Source organism: Saccopteryx leptura, chromosome 4 (assembly GCF_036850995.1).
Source record: "Saccopteryx leptura isolate mSacLep1 chromosome 4, mSacLep1_pri_phased_curated, whole genome shotgun sequence".
Classification (NCBI taxonomy): domain Eukaryota; kingdom Metazoa; phylum Chordata; class Mammalia; order Chiroptera; family Emballonuridae; genus Saccopteryx; species Saccopteryx leptura.
Window position 1 is genome coordinate 6,771,853 of NC_089506.1, and position 20,488 is coordinate 6,792,340.

At 43.9% G+C, this 20,488-nt stretch overlaps 1 protein-coding gene across 1 annotated transcript in view; it reads right to left on the reverse strand.

The window, feature by feature from the left end:
* GPM6A (glycoprotein M6A) overlaps positions 1 to 19,886 on the reverse strand; it is a 239,831-nt gene extending 219,945 nt beyond the window's left edge. Inside the window, exon 1 of the mRNA XM_066380102.1 lies at positions 19,715 to 19,886. Within this exon, the coding sequence (XP_066236199.1) occupies positions 19,715 to 19,718 (4 nt within the window). The 5' untranslated portion in view covers positions 19,719 to 19,886. The remainder of the gene's footprint in view (positions 1 to 19,714) is intronic.
* Between the last annotated feature and the right edge of the window lie 602 nt (positions 19,887 to 20,488).

Here is a 20,488-nt window from a genome sequence, read left to right on the forward strand (position 1 = left end):
GCACTCTCTGGAATGCCCCAGGGGCTTCCCTGCTGCTCTCTGGATAAAAGTGAACTTTCTCGGCGTGCACCCGAGGCCCTGCTGACACCTCTGCTAGCCCTCTTCCTTTATTCAGAAACGAGTCTAGACCACACCAGCCTCCCTGAAGTCCCCGTCTGTCACGTCCCCGCCTGCAGCCGCATCCATGCTAGACCGCACGGGCCCCTTCTGGCATCCTCTGCTGCTCTGTGCCACACGGGGTTGGGGGCAGGCTCTGAGGGGTGGCCGCGGGGCCACCGCCCTCGTGCTGGGTATGTCTGTTCAGCTCGGAGCTGCGGCACTAACAAGCCCCCTCGCAGAGACCTGCTAATGTCCCGTTCTTTGGGATCTCTCCCTCAACGGCAGAAGAGCTGGCGGTTTGAGCTCCATCTGCCAGAGTATTTGTCTTCAATCCAACTTGAATGAGTAATAGGGGTTATTGATTTACTGGATCCGGCCAAATATCCATGCCTACCATGGAGTTACCCACTTGTTTTTCCCCAGCATTAGTTTGTGGATATCTGATACCAATTACCCTGCTTGCCTTCACCATCGAGATACTTCCAGTGCCTAGCAGAGTGCCTGACACATAGTAGGTCCATAGTGGGCACTCAGTCAGTATTTACTTAGTGAGACAACCAGTATTACTTAACCAACGGACAAACCACCAGAACAAAGATCTAACCTTCTTCTCAGTCTCGTATAACTGCTTCTAGAGTTTCCGTTCCTGCCACTTCCTAGCTAACTCTTTAGAAATAAACACTGGTAACATATGCTAAAACATTAATCATTCTTATTTTGTTAATTTAGTATTTGATCACTTAATCTATCATAGGTTAACATTTACTTTGATTCAATGAAAAAGATTTATGAATCAGAGATAAAGTAATGTAATTAGAATCAGAATCTTAGGTTTAAAAAGTACTTTATTGGCCCTGGCCTGTTGGCTCAGTGGTAGAGTATCAGCCCGGTGTGTGTAAGTCCTGGGTTTGATTCCCTGTCAGGACACACAGAAGTGACCATCTGCTTCTCCACCCCTCTCCCCTCTATCCGTCTCTTTCTCTTTTTTCCCTTCCCACAGCCATGGCTCAAATGGTTCCAGCAAAGTTGGCCCTGGGCGCTGAGGATGGCTCCATGGCCTCTGCCTCAGCTACTAAAATAGCTTGGTTGCTGAGCGACAGAACTGCAGCCCTGCCAGGCAGAGCGTCCCCTGGTCGGGGCTTGCAGGGTGGATCCTGGTCTAGGCACATGCGGGAGTCTATCTCTGCCTCCCAGCCTCTCATTTAATAAAAAAGAAAAAAAGCACTTTAATTTATCTAGAAAACAAACTATATTAAAAGCACCACAATACTTCTTATTTAAAAGTGGCTTAGGTAATTTTTAAATATCCTCCTCCATTCATTGAAGTAAAAATAGAAGATTTTTATTTCCAAAACCATGGTAACTGTTGCTTTGAACCCTTTATGCTACGAATTTTTTTAAAAAAAAATGCTGCTGGCATCTGAAAATTCAGTGGTTGAGACTCTTAATTCAGACTTGTCTTACCCAATCTCAACAAATCACCCTAGGGTGCTCTACACTGATGTTTCCCACCAGGTTTTTAATCCCTTCTCAGGTTTTAATTCATCACTTGTACCTATAGTTTAAATATCCTGTCTCTCAAAACCAGTTTCTTATATGTTAGAACGGCCCTTTCCGCTCACTGAAGGCAACTGTTAAATAAATCACACGCTACAGTGCGACATTGCGATTCAGCACCCACGACTGGTACTCACTGAAAGCTCACTCCGAAGGTAAGGGAACCAGAGGCTGCACTGGGTGGAGGAGCCACCCAGATGGATGCCAGCCCAACAGCAGGCTCCACTCATCAGACCCTGTCCTATGTCAGGGACCAGGGCAGGCCCAGAGAACCCACTCTTCCCGTCATCATTATGACCCCACAAGGTAGGACTGCCTACACAGAAGTTGAAACTCAGGGAATTCAAGTAAACCACAAAAATTGCATAACCAATAAGTAGAAGTACCTAGTTGTAAACAGGAAAAAATACTGGAATTGAATAAATCTAGAAAAATTAAGCAAATATGAAACCTTACATTCCTTGATGTGATTGGATATATAACAAGTGTTCATTCATTTACATAATTAAGCCACTGGAAACTATCTGGTCTTTTTAATTTTTTATTTATTTTTATTTATTTATTTATTCTTTTGTGACAGAGACAGAGAGAGGGACAGACAGGAAGGGAGAGAGATGAGAAGTATCAATTCTTTCTTGCGGCACCTTAGTTGTTCATTGATTGATTTCTCACATGTGCCTTGACCAGGGGCGGGGGGGGGGGGTACAGCAGACCGAGTGATCCCTTGCTCAAGCCAGTGACCTTGGGCTCAAGCTGGTAAGCCTTGCTAAAACCAGATGAGCCTGTGCTTAAGCTGGTGACCTCAGGGTTTCAAACCTGGGTTCTCCTTGTCCCAGTCCAGTGCTTTATCCACTGTGCCACTGCCTGGTCAGGCCTATCTGATCCTTTAAAATCACCTAAATGTTCTGTAAACTAATAGACTAATATGTTAATATTGTCATTAAAATCATGTCGAAATACTAAAATATTTTATTCTTTGAACAAATGATTAATAGGTAAATCAAAGAATTAGATTTTAGAATAGCTTGAATAATTCTTGTCCAAAGATATCACATCTGAGATCAAAGAATTCATCAATATGACATGACTATAAAATAGTTTCAATGACTATAAATTTGTTTCAATATCTTGGGTTAAGAATAAAAGTCTTAGTGCTCTAATAACAACTTAAATTGTTGGCTTTAATTTACTGTTAACTCTTCATACCTATTAAAAGAACCTAGGCATTCCTGGTGAATGAAAATATACCATATTCTTCCCAATATCTGAAAATAGCACTAAACTAACCTTATTTGAAATAGCTGCCCCCCACACAAAAGAAAAGCCTTGTGATTTAAAACTTATATTTGTACAACACAATATTTGTACGGAAAGTGAGAGAAAATCAATAATTCTTTCCTTGCTATATGAGCAGCCTCACAGTGAGGTGATCAATAACAGGCTGACAAGTAAGGAGTAAATGCCAAATTGAATATCTGGGTGATGTACTGACAGTAATACCAAAATAAAAGTAGGGCTTTGGCGTCCTCCTTGAGAGGCGATCTTTGATAGTCAAGAGGTGGAATAACGTGACCCAGGACTTCCCTGCAACCTCTCTGAATCCCTAAACACGCCGGTTCTACCCCCTGCCTTCCCGAGCACACTGCATAATCTTTCTGTGCCCACTCGAGGCTTCTCCCTTCGCTGCTGTCTCTGCTTCAAAAGTCTTTCATCCAAATTTAATGAACATGCAAAAAAATATATTTAAATGCTATGTTTCTCAAGACACTAAATGAAAGTTTCATAAATAAAGCCACTTTTTGTTTTGTTTTTTGTATTTTTCTAAAGTTAGAAGCAGGGAAGCAGACAGACTCCCATATGTGCCTGACTGGGATCCATCCAGCATGCCCACCAGGGGATAATGCTTGGCCCCTCTGGGGCATTGCTCCGTTGCAACAGGAGCCATTCTAGCACCTAAGGCAAAGGCCATGGAGCAGTCCTCAGCACCTGGATCAACTTTGCTCCAATGGAGTTTTGGCTGCAGGAGGGGAAGAGAGAGATAGAGAGGAAGGAGAGGGGGAGGGGTGGAGAAGCAGATGGGTGCTTCTCCTGTGTGCCCTGGCCAGGAATCGAACCCTGGACATGCCAGGCCAATGCTCTACTGCTGAGCCAACTGTCCAGGGCATGAAAAAAGCTACTTTTGATGAGCTACCATTTACTAGTGTCTTTTAAGAAATCTCTGTGAATAATACAGTAATAACTCCTAGCAGTAACAGTAATGCTAAGATAGCCCTCCACTTCCTCCTCTGGAGGTGGTACAGGCTGCTCCTTTCTAGTCCCACTCTATTGACCACTGTGTCATCTCAGTCACCCTTTGGTCCTAACGCTACTTAGCAGTAATATTATTTCACCCAATAATAAAATTTGTAACAGCTAATTTTGAGCATCTGCTAAACCTGGGTACTGGTTGAAATAACTTACGTACATCATCAATCCACACAATGAACCTTAAAATTAAATTAAAAAACAAAAAACTTGGAAGCCAAAAACTTGGAAGCCTCAGCCAGATTACTCCCACTGCTAAGGTTGTTGTGACAATAATGGCAGTAGGATTTGAACCCCAGACCCATGATAACTTATTTTGCTCACTTTCTGAGACGCGTCTTATTATTGTCTTCCATATGCGTAAGCTCGATTTCTATTAACTGGACTTCCTAGGAAATAAACTCAAGTCCTCTGTGTTAGCATGAAGTTGGTTTGATGGAATGATAAATAATTATGTTGCCAAATTGTGCAGGGTCAAATCAGAACAGGCATTTGGACAGGTTGTTGAAAATTAATTTTTTTCAAATTTGAAATGAAACATAAAATATTTATGTTGGCCACAGTGATAGGGATGTGACTTCTGAAAGGATGCAGGGACACGTGGCTTCCCAGGAGTCAGGGATCCTGGGGATCTCTCACACGGGGGTGGGGGGAGCCTGCTCCTCAGGCATGGGGCTCGATGCCTGCCCTTCAGAATTCCTTGCCATTTAAAATGGATTCCATTTCTAATACAAAGTAAAGTGGAATGTTATTCGATGTTTAAGGAATGAATAAACTGAAGGACTTTAATTAGAGGCTGCTTAAGAAATTCTCACTTCTCTTCTCCCATGTCTAACACTGAAAAGATTTCCTACGTTGAGTGAACCTGAAGGAAACAGAAGAAGAAGAGAAAACAGGAAGGTTGGGTGATCTGAGGACGATGAGATGACAGACGGCTCAGAGCAGGAATGGGAAAACGAGGTAGCTGGGGGAGATTCCCTTTAATCTGTTAAAAACTGGGCGAAATAACTTTTACTGCATGTATTTTTAAGAAACATAAAAATAATATAACTAAAAAGAAATAATCCGCCGCTTAAAATTAACCAAAGGTAATATTTAATCATATCTGCCCCAGATTTTGTTTTATTGGCATATTATTTGTTATACACTAAAATTCACCATTTACAGTTATAAGGATTGGATAATTTATACAGGTTCAACTTGCTAAAATTCCCTTGTGGATGTTTGTATCTATAGTCATGAGATCTGTTAATCTGCAGAATTATTCTCTTGTGAGGTCTTTGGTTTCGGCATCAGGGTAATGTTAGCTTCATAAAATTAGTTGAGAAGTGTTTTTCCAGTTGTCTTTTCTGGAAGGTTTTGTAATAGAATTGCTATGGTATTTCCCTTAAATGGTGGTGGGGTCAAATGCACCAGTAAAGCCATTTGTGCCTGTGGCAAGCTTTACAACTAATGCAATTTATTTTATACGGAACTATTCAGGTTCTCTATTCTTTTCTCAATCTCTCTCTCCTCTCTTGTTATCTCTCCTGTCTCTGTCTCTCTCGGTGTCTCTCTCATGCTCGCGCACGCGCGCGCGCGTTTGGTATTTTCTCATTACCAGAGATGAAAACATTTCTTGACTTGTTAATGAGATGCCAACAGTTCCTTCTTCTATGAAAATCTTGTTCTTTTATTTCATTCATTTTTTCTATTGTCATCATTCTTTTTTTAAAAAAATGACTTATAAAAGAGTTATTTATCTATTTTTTAAAACATACTTTTATCATCTGGCCTGTATTTCTCAATGTTTTTATTTTCTCATAAAGACACTTTAAATCCTAGTTTGGTCAAATTTGTCAGTTTTTCTTGTATTATTACTACATTATTTACTACATTTTTCTCTATGTTTTAAAAACTCTTTCCTATGCCATGGTCATCAAGATACTTTCCCATATTTTTCTTTATCATTTTAAGATTCTTTTAACAATTAGATCCTTATTAGGCCCCTCTTCTTAGATCCATCAAGAATTTAGTTTCATGTGTGAAATGAGGTAGGTATATGTGTGAAGTGGTAAAATAATTCCTTCTAATACAATGAAAATTAATCACTTTCTCTATTCAAACCTGTTTTCCCAACATCCTTTACTGCATAGTCTTACAATGATGCATTTAGGATGCATTACTATCATACATTTAGGACACTTGACATCTGAATCTGTTTCTCATCATTTTATTGGGATCCATTCATCTCTGTTTTATTTAGGGATCAGGCCACAGTTATAATCACTACAGTTTCACAAATAAATCTAAATGTCTGAAAGGCCTGATCTGCCACCATCCCCTTCTTTTTCTTCTTCGGAATTACATCACCAATCTGCGGAACATCCATCTCTTTTTCATACAGATTTTTAGAACCAGCTTGTCAATTCCATGAAAGATTCTTTGGGGCTGTTATTGGGATTCCATGAAAGAACTGGAATATTTCTGATAACGACATTTGATGTTCACTAAGCAGATATGTCTCATCATGTAGTCTTATCTATATACGCCATTAAAATCTGCTAAGTTTGGTACATTTATTTGTAGGGTTATTTCGGACCTGTGCGATTGTTAGGTGGAATTTCAGCTCCCCTTGCTGGGGTATGGCTGACATCTGAGAATGCTCTTGATTGTCTGTGTTGACTTCATACCAAGCATCCCTGCTGGTCCCTCTTATTATTTCCTATTGTTTGTAGAACCTCTTTAGTCTAATATATAAACAAGAACGTCATCCTGATTAATGACAGATTCATCTCTTTTTTTCCACTCTTACCACTTACAATTTTTTTACTTTCTAAGTGCACCAATTGGGCCTTATAAGACAGCACTGAACACTAAGCAACCTTGTCCTGTTGCTATGCTGTTGGGAATGCATTTCGTCTCTCCACACTAAGTATAATGTTGCTTGTAGGTTTTTGTATGCTATCCTAGATCAGTTTATAAATATTCTACTCTAATCTTAATTTGCTTATTATTTTCTAGCATAAATTACTGTTAAATTTTATTAAATATATATTTTCTAAGATGATCACAAGATTTTTCTCCTTTAAACATTAAAAATAAAATTTTGGATCTTTAACTATCCTTCCATTCCAGTAAATAGTACCTGGACATAATTATATTCTGAACACTTTTATATTAGCTTTTTTATTAGTCTTGGATGTTTCTACCTCAATTCTTAAAACTGTGCTTCAGGAAACTTCCTTATTTCTAATCTTCTGCTTACCACATTTTTCATCTTCCAAGCTGCTAGAATGATCTTAATAAAATTAAAATTTCAGAACCTTATCTCCCTACTGAATTCCCAACAGACATTCCTCATGCTTAACTACATGACAGGCCGGCTACTTTGTGCGCTGAACAGGCCCCCTGATGTCCTCTGCTTACCTGTGCAAGTCTCTTCATCATTGCAGACCTCCCCCGTCTCCACACCCCAGTCCACTGAGCTGCTTCCAAGTCACTAAGTGCCTCACGATTTGTTCACTTCAATACCACTTACCCTTTAAGCCGGAATGCCTTTACCCTGATCCAGGGGTCAAGCAAACCATCTTCAAGTTCTATGGCTCAGCCTATACTTCCCTTAGGAATCCTTTATTGACATTTTAGGAGGAATTTTTACTACTACCGTCTGCCTGTATAGACCACACAAACTTCACCTGTAGCATCTGTTATACCATATAACTCCTACTGTTTATCACTAAGTCAAAACCGATTTTATTTACCTTTGTACTGCCAATATCTAGCATCAAGTTCACTGACTTGCAAGTCACAAGTTTAAAATTTTCCCGATGAAGCAAATTCTCATTTTTAAGCCCATCCCTAAAAGCCTACTGGGTGGGGTCTTGCTCTTAATTCAGTTTTATCTGTAATAGTATTTTCTATTCATAAAAAAATAGCTAATCTGTTTATTCCTAAGAAAATACATAGCTGTCCTGTACAATGGTTTTGGGGGGGAAAGCAATAATTTGACTAAAGTTTAACTTAGCCTCACAAATCTAGAATTCCTTATATGATAGAAATAGAAGAGATTAAGACTGAAGACTTAGTCACAACATACTTTCATAGCCAATGGTGTGTGTATGTGTATGTGTGCTGCACACATCCCATGTGAATGCATATGTATGGAATACTATCACTTGGCCCCACACTCTGTTAAACTATTTCACATGCCTCACCTTATTTATTCATGTCAACAAAAACAGGTGATACATAGTATTATTATCTTGCCTACGAATGACAAATAAATTAAAAATGGAGTTTAGGTCACCTTTTCAAGTCACTGAATCCGAGAATTGAAAACAGAGTCGTTGTTTGTTTTTTTTTTTTAACCAAAAAATGCAAAGAAAGTGAATTGGAGAGCATAAAATTCTAGTCAAGTTGATATACAATGTAAAGTAATATCATCATTTTCCACTATTAGCCTGTCTTGGAGAAGTCTAAACCTTATAATTCTCTGCTTCCAAAAGATACTTTATGTAGGGAGAAAACACAATTATTTGTGACTGGTAACAAAAAGAAAAACATCCTTTTCTATTTGTATTTCATATGTCGAATTTAATACAAAAAAAAATAATTACCTTCCTGAAATTTCCTTTCTCTAGAAAAATAAAATAACCATAGCTCCTCTCAAGACAATATCATTGACTATAAAATGTCCTGAGTCTTCGTTGAAAACAAAACTTGCGTACTTCTGATGTTGTGATTATAGCAACCTCATTGCCCTTCTCCGTGTTATCACTGGGTATGATTAGCTCTGTAACCTAAGCAATGGCAACCAACCGTCTGGAAAATAATCATTTTTAAATTAAAGATTAAGTCCATTGAAAGCCTAATTATAAAAACTGGAAGAATTAAACAAACAAAAAAAAAGGACTGCAAACAATTTCAAGCTTAGTTCAGAAATGAACATTGGTAAAGAATGCTTAATTAACTCCGTTAAGTGGTTCTTCATCGAAAGAACTCATTTATTTTCCCGGAGAGGTCTAACGTTTTCGCAGTTATGTGTTCAAGAGTCCAGAAGCTTCAGGGAGAGGACTGAAAGGTGGCGAGCAGGAAGCGTTGCTGTGACCCCGACAGCCAGCCTGCGCCCACAGCAGCCAATGAGAGGAAATGGCTTTTGTAGTCTGGGGCTCTTCTTCTAAAGATGCTGGGATCAAAACCGAAATTTGCCCTAGAAGCTGTCATGGTTCTCAAGATGCATTTAAAGAAAGGTTTGGCAAGTGTTAATAGGAATCGGAAAACAACAACGAACCAAGCCAGCCAGATCCCTTAAACTCCCAGGACAGAACAGAGCAGTTGAGCCGGCCAAAAGCCTACGGGCCAAAGAAGCCAGCCAGTGGACCGTGGCGGGCAGGCTCAGCACTCCCGTTTGCTGCCTGTCAACAATCAAAGACTAGATGTTTTCTTCCTCCTAAACAGCCACTAAATCCACAATGAGCTACAGCCTCCTCCGGGACAGAAAGAGAAAGCCAGTGACTAAGGAATCAGAAGGAGCCGGCTTGCAGAGCGCACACAGCGACTCAGCCTGAATTGTGAATGTTTTCCGTTTGTGCTTGCGCTGCATGGCGCCTTCCTCTCTCACCAGAATACCAACGCGACTGGCTGGCATGCTAAGAGATAGAGGGACAGCTTCTGCTCTCATTATCTCTCTTATTTCCTTCCCTTCAACCACATCGGTGATGTCATCTGCTAAGTTCCCTATTGTTCTGAATCTGAAATGCTACAGCTATACGATCATGTAAGAGAAGCACTTTCTCGATCCTTATACCAAGCCTTCCTCCCATCTATACCCCCGTAATTCAGACTCTTTCCAACAAAAGGCCAAGGGGTCAAGAATATTTGCAAAGAGTGGGTGTAACGACGGCCATGATTGAATGGATAAGAAGTCAGGATAGGCTTCAGTAGAAAGCAAGCAAATAGGACAAGGTTCTAAGGACTCTATGAGGATAATGAGAAGGTTTCATGTGATTAACAGAGTGAAAGAACAGAAAGAAAAGATACTCTGGCCAGCAGAACCAAACTTTGCCCACCACCAGGGCACCACTCACATTCTGTTCTACTGATTGGAACTCCTTGGCACACATGTAACACAATATGAATCATGCCCTCTGGGGTCCTGGCATGCTATTGGTGTGTATGAGTGATATTAATTTACACATTCAGTGGAAAAGGGGAAGGAGGTTAAGAAGTACAAAAAAAATTTACATATTCAGAAAATCCCACTTAATGATAAAATCCAGGGCTGTTATAAAAGCCAACAGTGCAGTAGAGGAGTTGAGGTGGAAATAACTAATGGTGAAGAGGGTGAACCCACATGGGCTGAAAATGTTTGTAAGATCCTGGGAAGACAGTCAGAGAACAACATAGTTGGCAAAGTATTCTATAAATGACAGGGAGTGAACAGGAAGGGAGTCCACTGCAGAGGTTAGCTAGAAAGCTGAATCCACAAGCAGGCTGAACATCAAAGAGGCGCGCTTCTATTAGGGTAAGACCCATACTCCTTCCAGGGGTCATGAGAGTGGGCGACTTAGTAGCCTTCATGTCAGAGAGGTAGAGCGGCAGCACTTCAGAGGGGGCCCTGAGCATGCACAGTCCACCCCCATGGCTCATTGTCATTTTCCTGGGGCTACGCCCACCCTGCTGCCACCTCCATGCCGCGTGATGCCCTGCCTGATCGTGCCTGGTCATGTCACTCTACAATCCAGCTTCTCTTCAAGGTCCCTCATTCGGAAAACCTCTCTGGATGACTGCAGCCCCCACTGATCTCTTCCATTCCTGCTTTTGGCATCCCTCTCTCGGGTTTTCTGCTGAATAGTACAAAGAGGACATTCCAGACTGATGGTTTTAGCAATCACTTTACTTAACCTAGCTCTCCATGACCAAATCTTGTAAAATTCTCAGAGAGTTTTCTGTGTGAGAGTTTTATATCTCCAATTAACACCCATTTGCAGCAGAAATGAGAAGGGTGGACATCTGGTTGACCCTCAAGAAACACTTGTTCAACTATTCAAATTAATTTTTAATTTAGGCTTTTATATTTTTAAATCTTTTCAGCTTTACTGAGGTATAATTGACAAGTAAAATTGTATATATTTAAAGTATGCAAATGATTAAATGATACATGTGTACATTATGAACTGACACAATTATGTCAGTTAATTAACATATCTATCATCTCACATTGTTCTTTCTTTTATGGTGAGAATACCTAAGGCCGACCGTCCTAGGAAATGCCAAGCACGTAACAGAGAATACTTATTTATCACGGAAGTGCAGGGGACTCTAGGTACAATGATTCTGTCACAGCGATGATTTTAATATGATGCAATGAGATACATAAGTTTTCATTGGTATTTTTAAATTTGTTTTTACCTCCTGTGAGCTGAGTATCACTTTACATCTCAGTTTATTTAAACCAGGATAGATTTATCATGTTTTGTAAAGAGAATTCCGTTAAGATAATTGCTGTGAAATGAATGAAACTAATTAATAACACTAATTTTTCTACTGGTCTCTACTTCTTCTCTACTAAGAAACCAATTACTCACAAATTGTGCACTTTTATTAATAGCTGCTCTGGCTGTTTCCTCTCTAGGGACTTGTCACTGTGAATTTACTTTCTCATACATACAGTGACTAACAAAATTGTGTTCTCCTATGTAAATCTTTCTTTAGAAGGTAAAGAATTTGAAAACGGTGACAATAATGGATAAACTTGTCACACACATCTCATATATCTAGCACATCCTTGTCATGAATTTTTGTCTTTTTTTTTTTTTTTGTATTTTTCTGAAGCTGGAAATGGGGAGAGACAGTCAGACAGACTCCCGCATGCGCCCGACCGGGATCCACCCGGCACGCCCACCAGGGGCGACGCTCTGCCCACCAGGGGCAATGCTCTGCCCCTCTGGGGCATCGCTCTGTTGCGACCAGAGCCACTCTAGCGCCTGGGGCAGAGGCCAAGGAGCCATCCCCAGCGCCCGGGCCATCTTTGCTCCAATGGAGCCTCGCTGCGGGAGGGGAAGAGAGAGACAGAGAGGAAGGAGAGGGGGAGCGGTGGAGAAGCAGATGGGCACTTCTCCTGTGTGCCCTGGCCGGGAATCGAACCCGGGACTTCTACACACCAGGCCGACGCTCTACCCCTGAGCCAACTGGCCAGGGCTGGGAATTTTTGTCTCTTTTTTTACTATTTAGTAGAAAACCTGAGATAGGAATGCAGAAAACTCCCTTAGTATTAAATGGTCATTTTCTGTACTTAGTTAACTTTCTAAGTGTTCATAAAGCACTTACAATGGTGCATGGCACATGCTAAAATACTACAGAAGTACTTGTAAAACATATAAAATAAAAATACTTTGCGCTTCACTAGTACATACTCTGTGCTTTGGAAAACACTAAGCTGATCAAATCATGGGGACTTTTCACGTCAGAAATATATTTAAGCCGAGCTACTGAAGGCTCAGATAGAGGTTTGCGTTTCCATGGAGAAATAAAAAGGGCATGCCAAGGGAGTAAAAACAAGCATGATCAAATATTTGGAGGTAGGAAAAGGTGAGTGGATGAAATACATTTGTGGGCTTATTTTGTTTTGTTTTGTTTTGTTAAGGTTTAACAGGCATGAGAAGCTCACAGGAAATGCAGGTCGAGAATGCATGATCAGGGCTGTGCTAGAGTGGGCGCTAGGTCATCACGGGGGACGACCCGAAGAGACTGGGAGAGGGAGGGAACTTGCAGGGGAAAGACCCCTGAAGTCCAGGTGGGCGGGGCTGGGGAGCTGGGTGAGCAGCTGCAGGCAGGTATGATAAAGGCATACGGACATTATATCAACAAGGCCAGGCATACTGGTCACCATCAAGATCAAAGAGCAGGGGTTGGGGGGGGGGGAGAGGGCAGGGGAAGGGCAGACAGAGAGCCTGTTAGGTCCGGGAAGGATGGATTCAGCTTTGACCCTATTGAGGTTGAAAGATGAAAGGGATGGCTGGGTGGAGGCAGCTGAGCACAGCAATAAAGATCTGGGAGCTGTGTGCACAAAATAATGCCAGACACCAGGAGGCTGCACGCCATTAGTGATTTTTTTGGGCGGAGAGTTTCAGTAAGCTCTGGAGAGCACCCCAGCAATGTGAGCTACTGCTGAGGACCAGAGGCAGCAGCCGCAGAGACTTAGCAAGTGCAACAGGGAACCGGACCAGCACTCCCAGAACGCAGCTCTCGGTAACATGTCTTAGAGCTGGGACCGGGATCATAAATGAAGGGCAGTACAGTGGAGACACAAGGAAAGAGATCACAGTCTCAGGGCGCTTAGGCAGCTTGACGGGTGAGGCATTCTGAAGCAGCCGTTCCTAAGGGAAGCACCTCCTCTGGCCGGACCACCTGTTAGATCTGCAGGCCTCCTTCTCAAGCCCAATTCTGATCCTGCGTCTTAGTCGTGGGGCCAGGAATCAGCATTTAACATATCTTCTATGTTTCCCTAACTAGACAATAAACTTAGAGCTTCTAGAAGAACAAGTTTTATAGAAATAGCAAGAGATGATTATTTTGCTATGATATACTTTTTGTATGTTGTACATTAGAGAGCAAGCAGTGACAATTTTGACAGGTTATCTTAACAAACTAAAGAAGAATTCGTTTTAACTACATGACTTCTTACTTCTGGACTCCTCGGGCATTATTTCAATTATATTGGTTTTGCAGGTCAGCCCTTATTTCTTGGGGAGAGGTGGTTGTGTTTGCTGTGTCATGAGTATGGTGCATAGAGTACGTGGCTTCACATTATCCTAAATTCCTCATGTCTTGTCAAAAAGTGGAAAACAGAATGACCTCAGATCAAGAAAGTTGACACAGTCAGACTCTAATTCTTTTAAAGGCCTCTAAGTTCCTAGGCTGAAGCTAATTCTGTCCTTGAGTTTAAACCCATCTCATTTACCCCAATTTTTCTTTTTTTCTTTTTAATTGCCTAGGACAAAGATCTATATTTTTGTAATCATAAATGACAGTTCTGACCCTTTCCAGTTAAAAATAATAAAGTAAAATTTATATTTAAAGTTCTGTTAAATAGAATCTTACATATATAATTTAGAAATATATCTTCCAAAAAATGTATACTTAGTCCTAGATTTACTTTCATTCGGCATAATACCAATCCAAATTCTGTATTTTATACAATTAACACATACTTGAAAATAAAAGCCACCTTCTAAACAGCTACAAAACATCTGGTTTATTGTGACAAAATGATAGTGAATAAAGGATTTATGCTAATTGAATTACATTACAATTTATAATACAAACCCAATTTCAAAAAAAATAATCAGTAATTTAAAATAGCCTTAGATACTTCAGGTTTATACTGAAATAAGACAGATAGCTGATTGTATTCGACATGATTTTGGAAAGAGTTTTTCCACCCTTCTACTAACACATTTCTAACCAGGCATCATTTCCACACTCAACGTTTTGGTGTGAAATTTTAGTGTGACTGTCAAACTTTCATCATTCTCGTGAAAGGTTCAGTCTCTTATCTTATGTGTTTCAAAAACCATATCAAATTTCCAGGGATAAGCCTGGTGATGTCCACGTGATGAATGAAGCACACTTCCATTTCCTTTAGGAGCAAGATCCATTGGCGCTCTACCTCCGTTCCTTCTCCTCTACCATGCACGCCGCCCCCCACATCGAGAGGTGGGCTCCATTAATCATGGCTGCAGTGAGTGATCTTCTGCGATGTCAGGTGTTCTGGGTCCGAAGAATCCTGGCAGCTTCCGCCTGGGTTTCTTGCAACACTTGCCCTAGGAACGTTCCCTCTTGGAACCCAGCCACCAATGTGTGCAAAGCCCGACCCACTCAGCGATGGCTCCAGCTGGGCTCCCAGCCCGACCGCTGCCAGCATCCACCGCTGGTTATGTGGAAGCTCTCTCGAATGGCCAGCCCAGTCCAGCCTCCAGGTGGCGAGGCCCCCGCGGACGCTGGACTGCCCGGGCACAGCACACCTCACAGAAGAACTGCTCGGCAGTCAGCCCGCAGAACCACGAGGGAAAATAAACGCTGATGTTTTTTACCTTTCTCTGCTCAGGCTCAGACGACCGGACTTACCATTTTCTAGTGAATATAACCTATGAGAGGCCACGTGACCCATAAAACTTTTACCTAGTATACTCTTAACATCATTAACATGTTCTTGAGTTGCTTAATGGAAATAGCTCAACCTTATCTCCTTTGGGTGCGTTTTCCTCTCATTGTTACTGAGTCAAGATCTGAGCTTCATGAACTTATAGGATCTCGCCCAACCCCCTCATCCAACAGAAAAGGAAACCGGATCCCCGAGATTAATGGGACCCACCCCAACACAGAAGGGATTATCATCACTGCTCCTGCTTCAAATCTTGGCTCTTTGTACCTTGTTCATAACTGCCTCTAGGGGGTCATAGTTTTCCTGGAAACAGACTTTGAGTTCAAGACAATACTATGTCTTACTATTCTTTCCCTAATTTAGCAAACAACTTTATAAATCCTTAACCAAGTAAATTTTTTTTTTTACTAAAATTGAAGGACAGCAAAATATTTCTGCCTGACTTTCTTCTCTTGTCAAAATTTATAGACTCCTAGAATATTAAACACGGAGGCAATTAGTAGGTATGGTGGCTGGGTCTCCTCCGCCTGCACAGTCTTCATCCTTCATCTCCGGGCCCTGGGCCAGCACCTCCTCCACGCCCCCTCAGACAGAGTGTGCGTGTGGATTTACCTCTCCGGAAAGGCCGGGAATCCTCACATCTTATTTCCCTTGTGCTTGTGCTGTGATTAAACTCTCACTATGTATTTCCAACCTACTAAGCATTTGTGTTCAGATGTTAGCCATCACCTCTTAGTCAACATTTCAAAAATAAATTGAATATCCAGTCCAAAGCATCCAGAAAATATACCATCTGGTTTTTTTCCCCTTGAAATAGTCTGTCAAGGGCCCAGTATTTCCCTAAGATTCAAGATTTCAAATCTCCAGAGAATATCATATGCATTCTCTTTATTGCTTGTTTGCTTAATTTTAGAGATTTTTTTTTTTAATTAGAAATATCTGCCATCTATCTTTTTCTCTCCGTTTCCACGATTACCACCATTCCACTATGGCTAGGATAGACACGTGTCATATCATCCAGGGTCATGGTGACAGACGGGTCTATCCTCTCCAGTCTGTCCTTTGTCTTAAAAACACTGCCCAATTTATCTTCCTGAAATTCCCTAATTTCATTATAATTCTCCCCTGCTCAGAACACTCCCATGACTCCCTGCTCCCCGCTGCGTCAATTCTAACTGGTTGTTTTCGAAGGTTCTTCAGAATCAAGTCTCACGGTGTCAACCCAGCTCCGTGTCTTAACTGCTCCTCCCACTGCGGTCCTTCCTGCTTGGAGAAGGGGCCTGCTGTCTATCCAGAACACCTCTTCCCTCCCCAAATCCTGCTCATCCCTCCACACCAGGCTCCATACCGCTCCTTTCATGACACTTCCCTTAATAATACCAACGGCAGTTTTAAAAGAAAACAAAGAACAGTAGGTGATGTGGGTGGGAGAGGAAAAGGTTGCTGACCTATATTGCACACTACGGCCTGAGATGCCCCAGAGAGCTTGCAAGTTACAGTGAATCATGCAGCCAAAATGTAGCATTTACATTTGGAGTAGGAATTGTTTCATCATCTTCCTTCTGGAGAGCAGAATTTTGGGGGTAGGAGGGACTACCCCTTGCATACTTAGATCAGCTGAGGAAGGAAAAGAAAATCAAAGGGAGAAACATGAGATGCCACATCTCAAGGTGCCTACTTTGCAAATAACTCCTTTTCTTATGAGAATTCGCCTTGTGCATTATAGATATGGTAGCTATCAATTATTCAGAATATTTGATGAATCAACTACTCCCATTCTTCCACTGTGCTAGAGGATGAATTTCTTTTTTATTTACTTATTGATTTGAGAGAGAGAAGGAGAGGAAGGGAGAGGGAGAGGGAGTGCAAGGGAGAGAGAGAAACATTAATTTGTTGTTCCACTTATGTGTGCATGCATTGGTTGATTCTTGTGTGTGCCCTGATCAGGGATTGAACCTGCAATCTCGGTGTATCGATGTTTTAACCAATTAAATAACCTGACCAGAGCTGGATTCCGTCTTCAGAGTCAAACGTGAACTGATGCTCTGTTCACCCCATAGCACCATTTTTCTTTCTTGAAAGGATACATTTCAGTTGTGACACCAGAGGAAAGATGGGTTCAGCTCGCTGGCACAGTTGGGCATTCGCCTACACTGTCTCCCCTTCTCCTAGCAGTTTGGCCTCCGATGCTGAACCTCACCCCCTACTACCACCGAGTAAAAGAGGTTCTGAGTAACGAGGTGCTGTGCTTTGAATTGCAAGAGGAGGGAAAGATGACTTTTAATGATGGAGTGTTTTCTCTCTAGTGTCTGGACACATTTCCGTCCTTCTTTCTGTCACCCGCCCCATATGCCTGTTGGCTCTTCCAACTTCTGGAGTGTGTCTGCGTCACCGTCCTAGGTCCCAGCTGCAGGTCATCACTATCCTTTGCTGCAGGCCTATGCTTTGCCCTGCTCCCTTGACCCCTGGCTTCCCTGACCCCTGGCTCCCCTGACCCCTGGCTCCCCTGACCCCCCTGACCCCTGGCTCCCCTGACCCCTGGCTCCCCTGACCCCTGGATCCCCTGACCTCTGGCTCCCCTGACCCCTGGATCCCCTGACCTCTGGCTCCCCTGACCCCTGGATCCCCTGACCCCTGGCTCCCCTGACCCCTGGCTCCCCTGACCTCTGGCTCCCCTGACCCCTGGCTTCCCTGACCTCTGGTTTCCCACTGTTTCCCCTGCCCGTTCTCACCTTCCAGCCAGCTGACACCAACGTGAGATTTTAGTGACCTCAATTACAATAGAAAATATGTCATCCCTTCCTAGCACAAGAAGGGAGAGACAGTGTTTAGCTCTCTGTCAGATGACAGATAGGGAAGAACACTCATAAGAGTTAGTTAGAAACCAAGCCCAAGACTATCATGAGGCCAGGTGTTAACTCCACCTCCTCTCCACAACACCACCTTCCCAGAGGAGGGATCATGCAGTTTATCCTAGAACATTGAAGTCATAATCCAGGACCAACTGTTTAGTTTGGGAGTGCAAGCTAGAGAAATAATTAACTTCATAATAATGAGTACCTTACCTTTTGACAGAGAATCCATGCAAGCTTAAGGTTACAAGGTGAAAGAAAAATGTCATTCTTTCTAGACATTGAGTGTTTGATCCAAGAGTCATCTTAACGCATTTAATAGAGTAAATGAATAGATTACACTGTATCAATCACTCTGGCTTTCCATTTATGAGAGCTTTCCCCCTGCAAAGTGCTATTATTCCAGCAGAGTTTATATGCCCATAAACAAGGGTGGGAGGGAGGGAGGAGAGGGAACAGCCGGAAACACATTCTGTCACACTTGGGAAAGCGTTTTATCATTTCTTTTTAACTTGAAAATGCTCCCTCCTCTTTCAGAAAACTTTGAAAGACCGTCCATTCTGGAGGCAATTGGCAACACGGTTTTATTCAAAGACCCTAAAAATGGGTCTTTCTAAAACTCTTCCGGGGTCAGGCGAGAAGAGACTATGAATGTCTTGGCCACAATTAACATTCATAGGCAAAAATGTCCTCAGCTTTCTCCTTTCTTCCCCAGTTGGCCTGGGTGTATAAACTCCTCGGATTAGCAGTCCCGGCATCCCCTAACCCTCGAGCCTGTGGGAATTTAGGAATTTCAGCCCCAGCACGTCGATCCCCAAGGCCGCTTTTCCCGTGGAAGAAACCGCTCACTACAAAGGAGCAGGGAGAGGCGGGGGAGGCGCGTGGTGGACGGGGACAGGACGAGACGAGGGGACAGGCGCTGAATGGACAGTGAGCCCGCCCCGCGGGGGGACCGCTGGTCCGCAGCGTGGGAAACGCGCTGCCCCGCCACGCGATCGCAACACCTCTGAGGGTCCCGGAGGACGCGCACCTCCTCTGTCCCGCCCGGCGCCTCTCCTCGCCGCCGGGGACCCACCCCTCCCTCCGCTGCGCTCCCAGTGACCGCTCCACACCCAGCTCTCCCGACGCACCCAGCCACTGAGCCACACAGCCACCACATTCCTGGGGCTTCTCCAAGCGGCTGCCACTCCAGCCCCAAGGAGAGTGCTCTCTGCCGAGAAACGCGAGCAGAGGCGACCTGCGCGCATTCCGCCGCGGGGCACGGAGCCACTTCGTGTCCCTGGTGTCGGAGGAACTGGCCTTCGGACGCAGCTTCAAACCCTCTGGGCCAAAGTGGCACTTCTCTGAGACCCGGACTAGTCAGGGACCCCGCTCGTGCCTGTCCCCTCCCCCTCCTGCACGCAAACCTGGACGAATGGAAGTTGTTCCAAGTTCGCACCGCTCCTGCTCCCCCCAAACTTGCGCCCAGTCCGGCCCACGGCAAGATGGGCACGTGTGGGGACCGCTATGGCCCGGGGACCCACTCCCTTTATCCCTCCCAGAGCGCTTGGAGCGTCCGGACCCGCAGCCCCCGGGCGGGCTTCGCCTCTAGGTGCCACCGAACCCCCTGTGCCTCGCCTCGCTCCCAGGACAAGTCCAGACACAGAAGTGGGGGGGGGCAGGCGGATGCAAGCGGACTCCGAGCAGCATGCACCCACTTTCTCCCCCCAACGCCCCTCAGCGGCCGAGTCCCCGCGTCCCCCGGCCCAGCACTCACCCATGGCCGGAATCCCACTCTCCTTCGCCCCGGAGCGCGAGGGACCCGGCTCGGCGCCGGCCAAGTGCTCCCCGCGGCTCTCTGGCTCCCGGCTCCGCAGCCAGTGACAGCCTGGCCCCTCCCAGCAAAGCGGTCCGGGGCTCCTGCGCCCCTCCCGCTGCCACCTGCCCCCTCCGGCTCCCGGCTACAGCCCCTCCCGCGGACTCGCCTCCACTGCGTCCAGTCCAAAGGCCTCCGCCTTCAATATGCTAAAACCACTTCACACACACACACACACACACACACACACACACACACACACACACACACACGGCCTCGGTGCCCCACAAATGACCCCTTAGCCAGAAAATAATCCTTAACGTAGAGACCAGGGAAAGGTTATTCCAGAACAGGCTAGCCTAATACCATGATTTTACATTCCCTAAAAATCTCCTCTTAAGGCATAGCATTTTTTTTCCTTAAGAGTCATGTTAACAGAGACAGGAGGAAGCAGAAATCCTCCCTTTAACTGACACGATGCCTTTCTTTTTTCTGTGCTAGATATATTTTCCTGTGACCTGGCTAGGCTACACAGTCCGAACAGACACACACACGCACAGACATGCACGTGGGCACGCACACGCAGGCCTCAATATGCGGAAGTCACGTGGGAAACAGAGGACACGGCTCCAGGAGTTGTGGGCTGGTGCTGCTGAAGGCACCCCGGGCTGGTTGGTGGGAGTCAAGGCTGTGTGTGTCCCTGGCTGTGCCACCGCTATGCTGGGACTCTGTTTC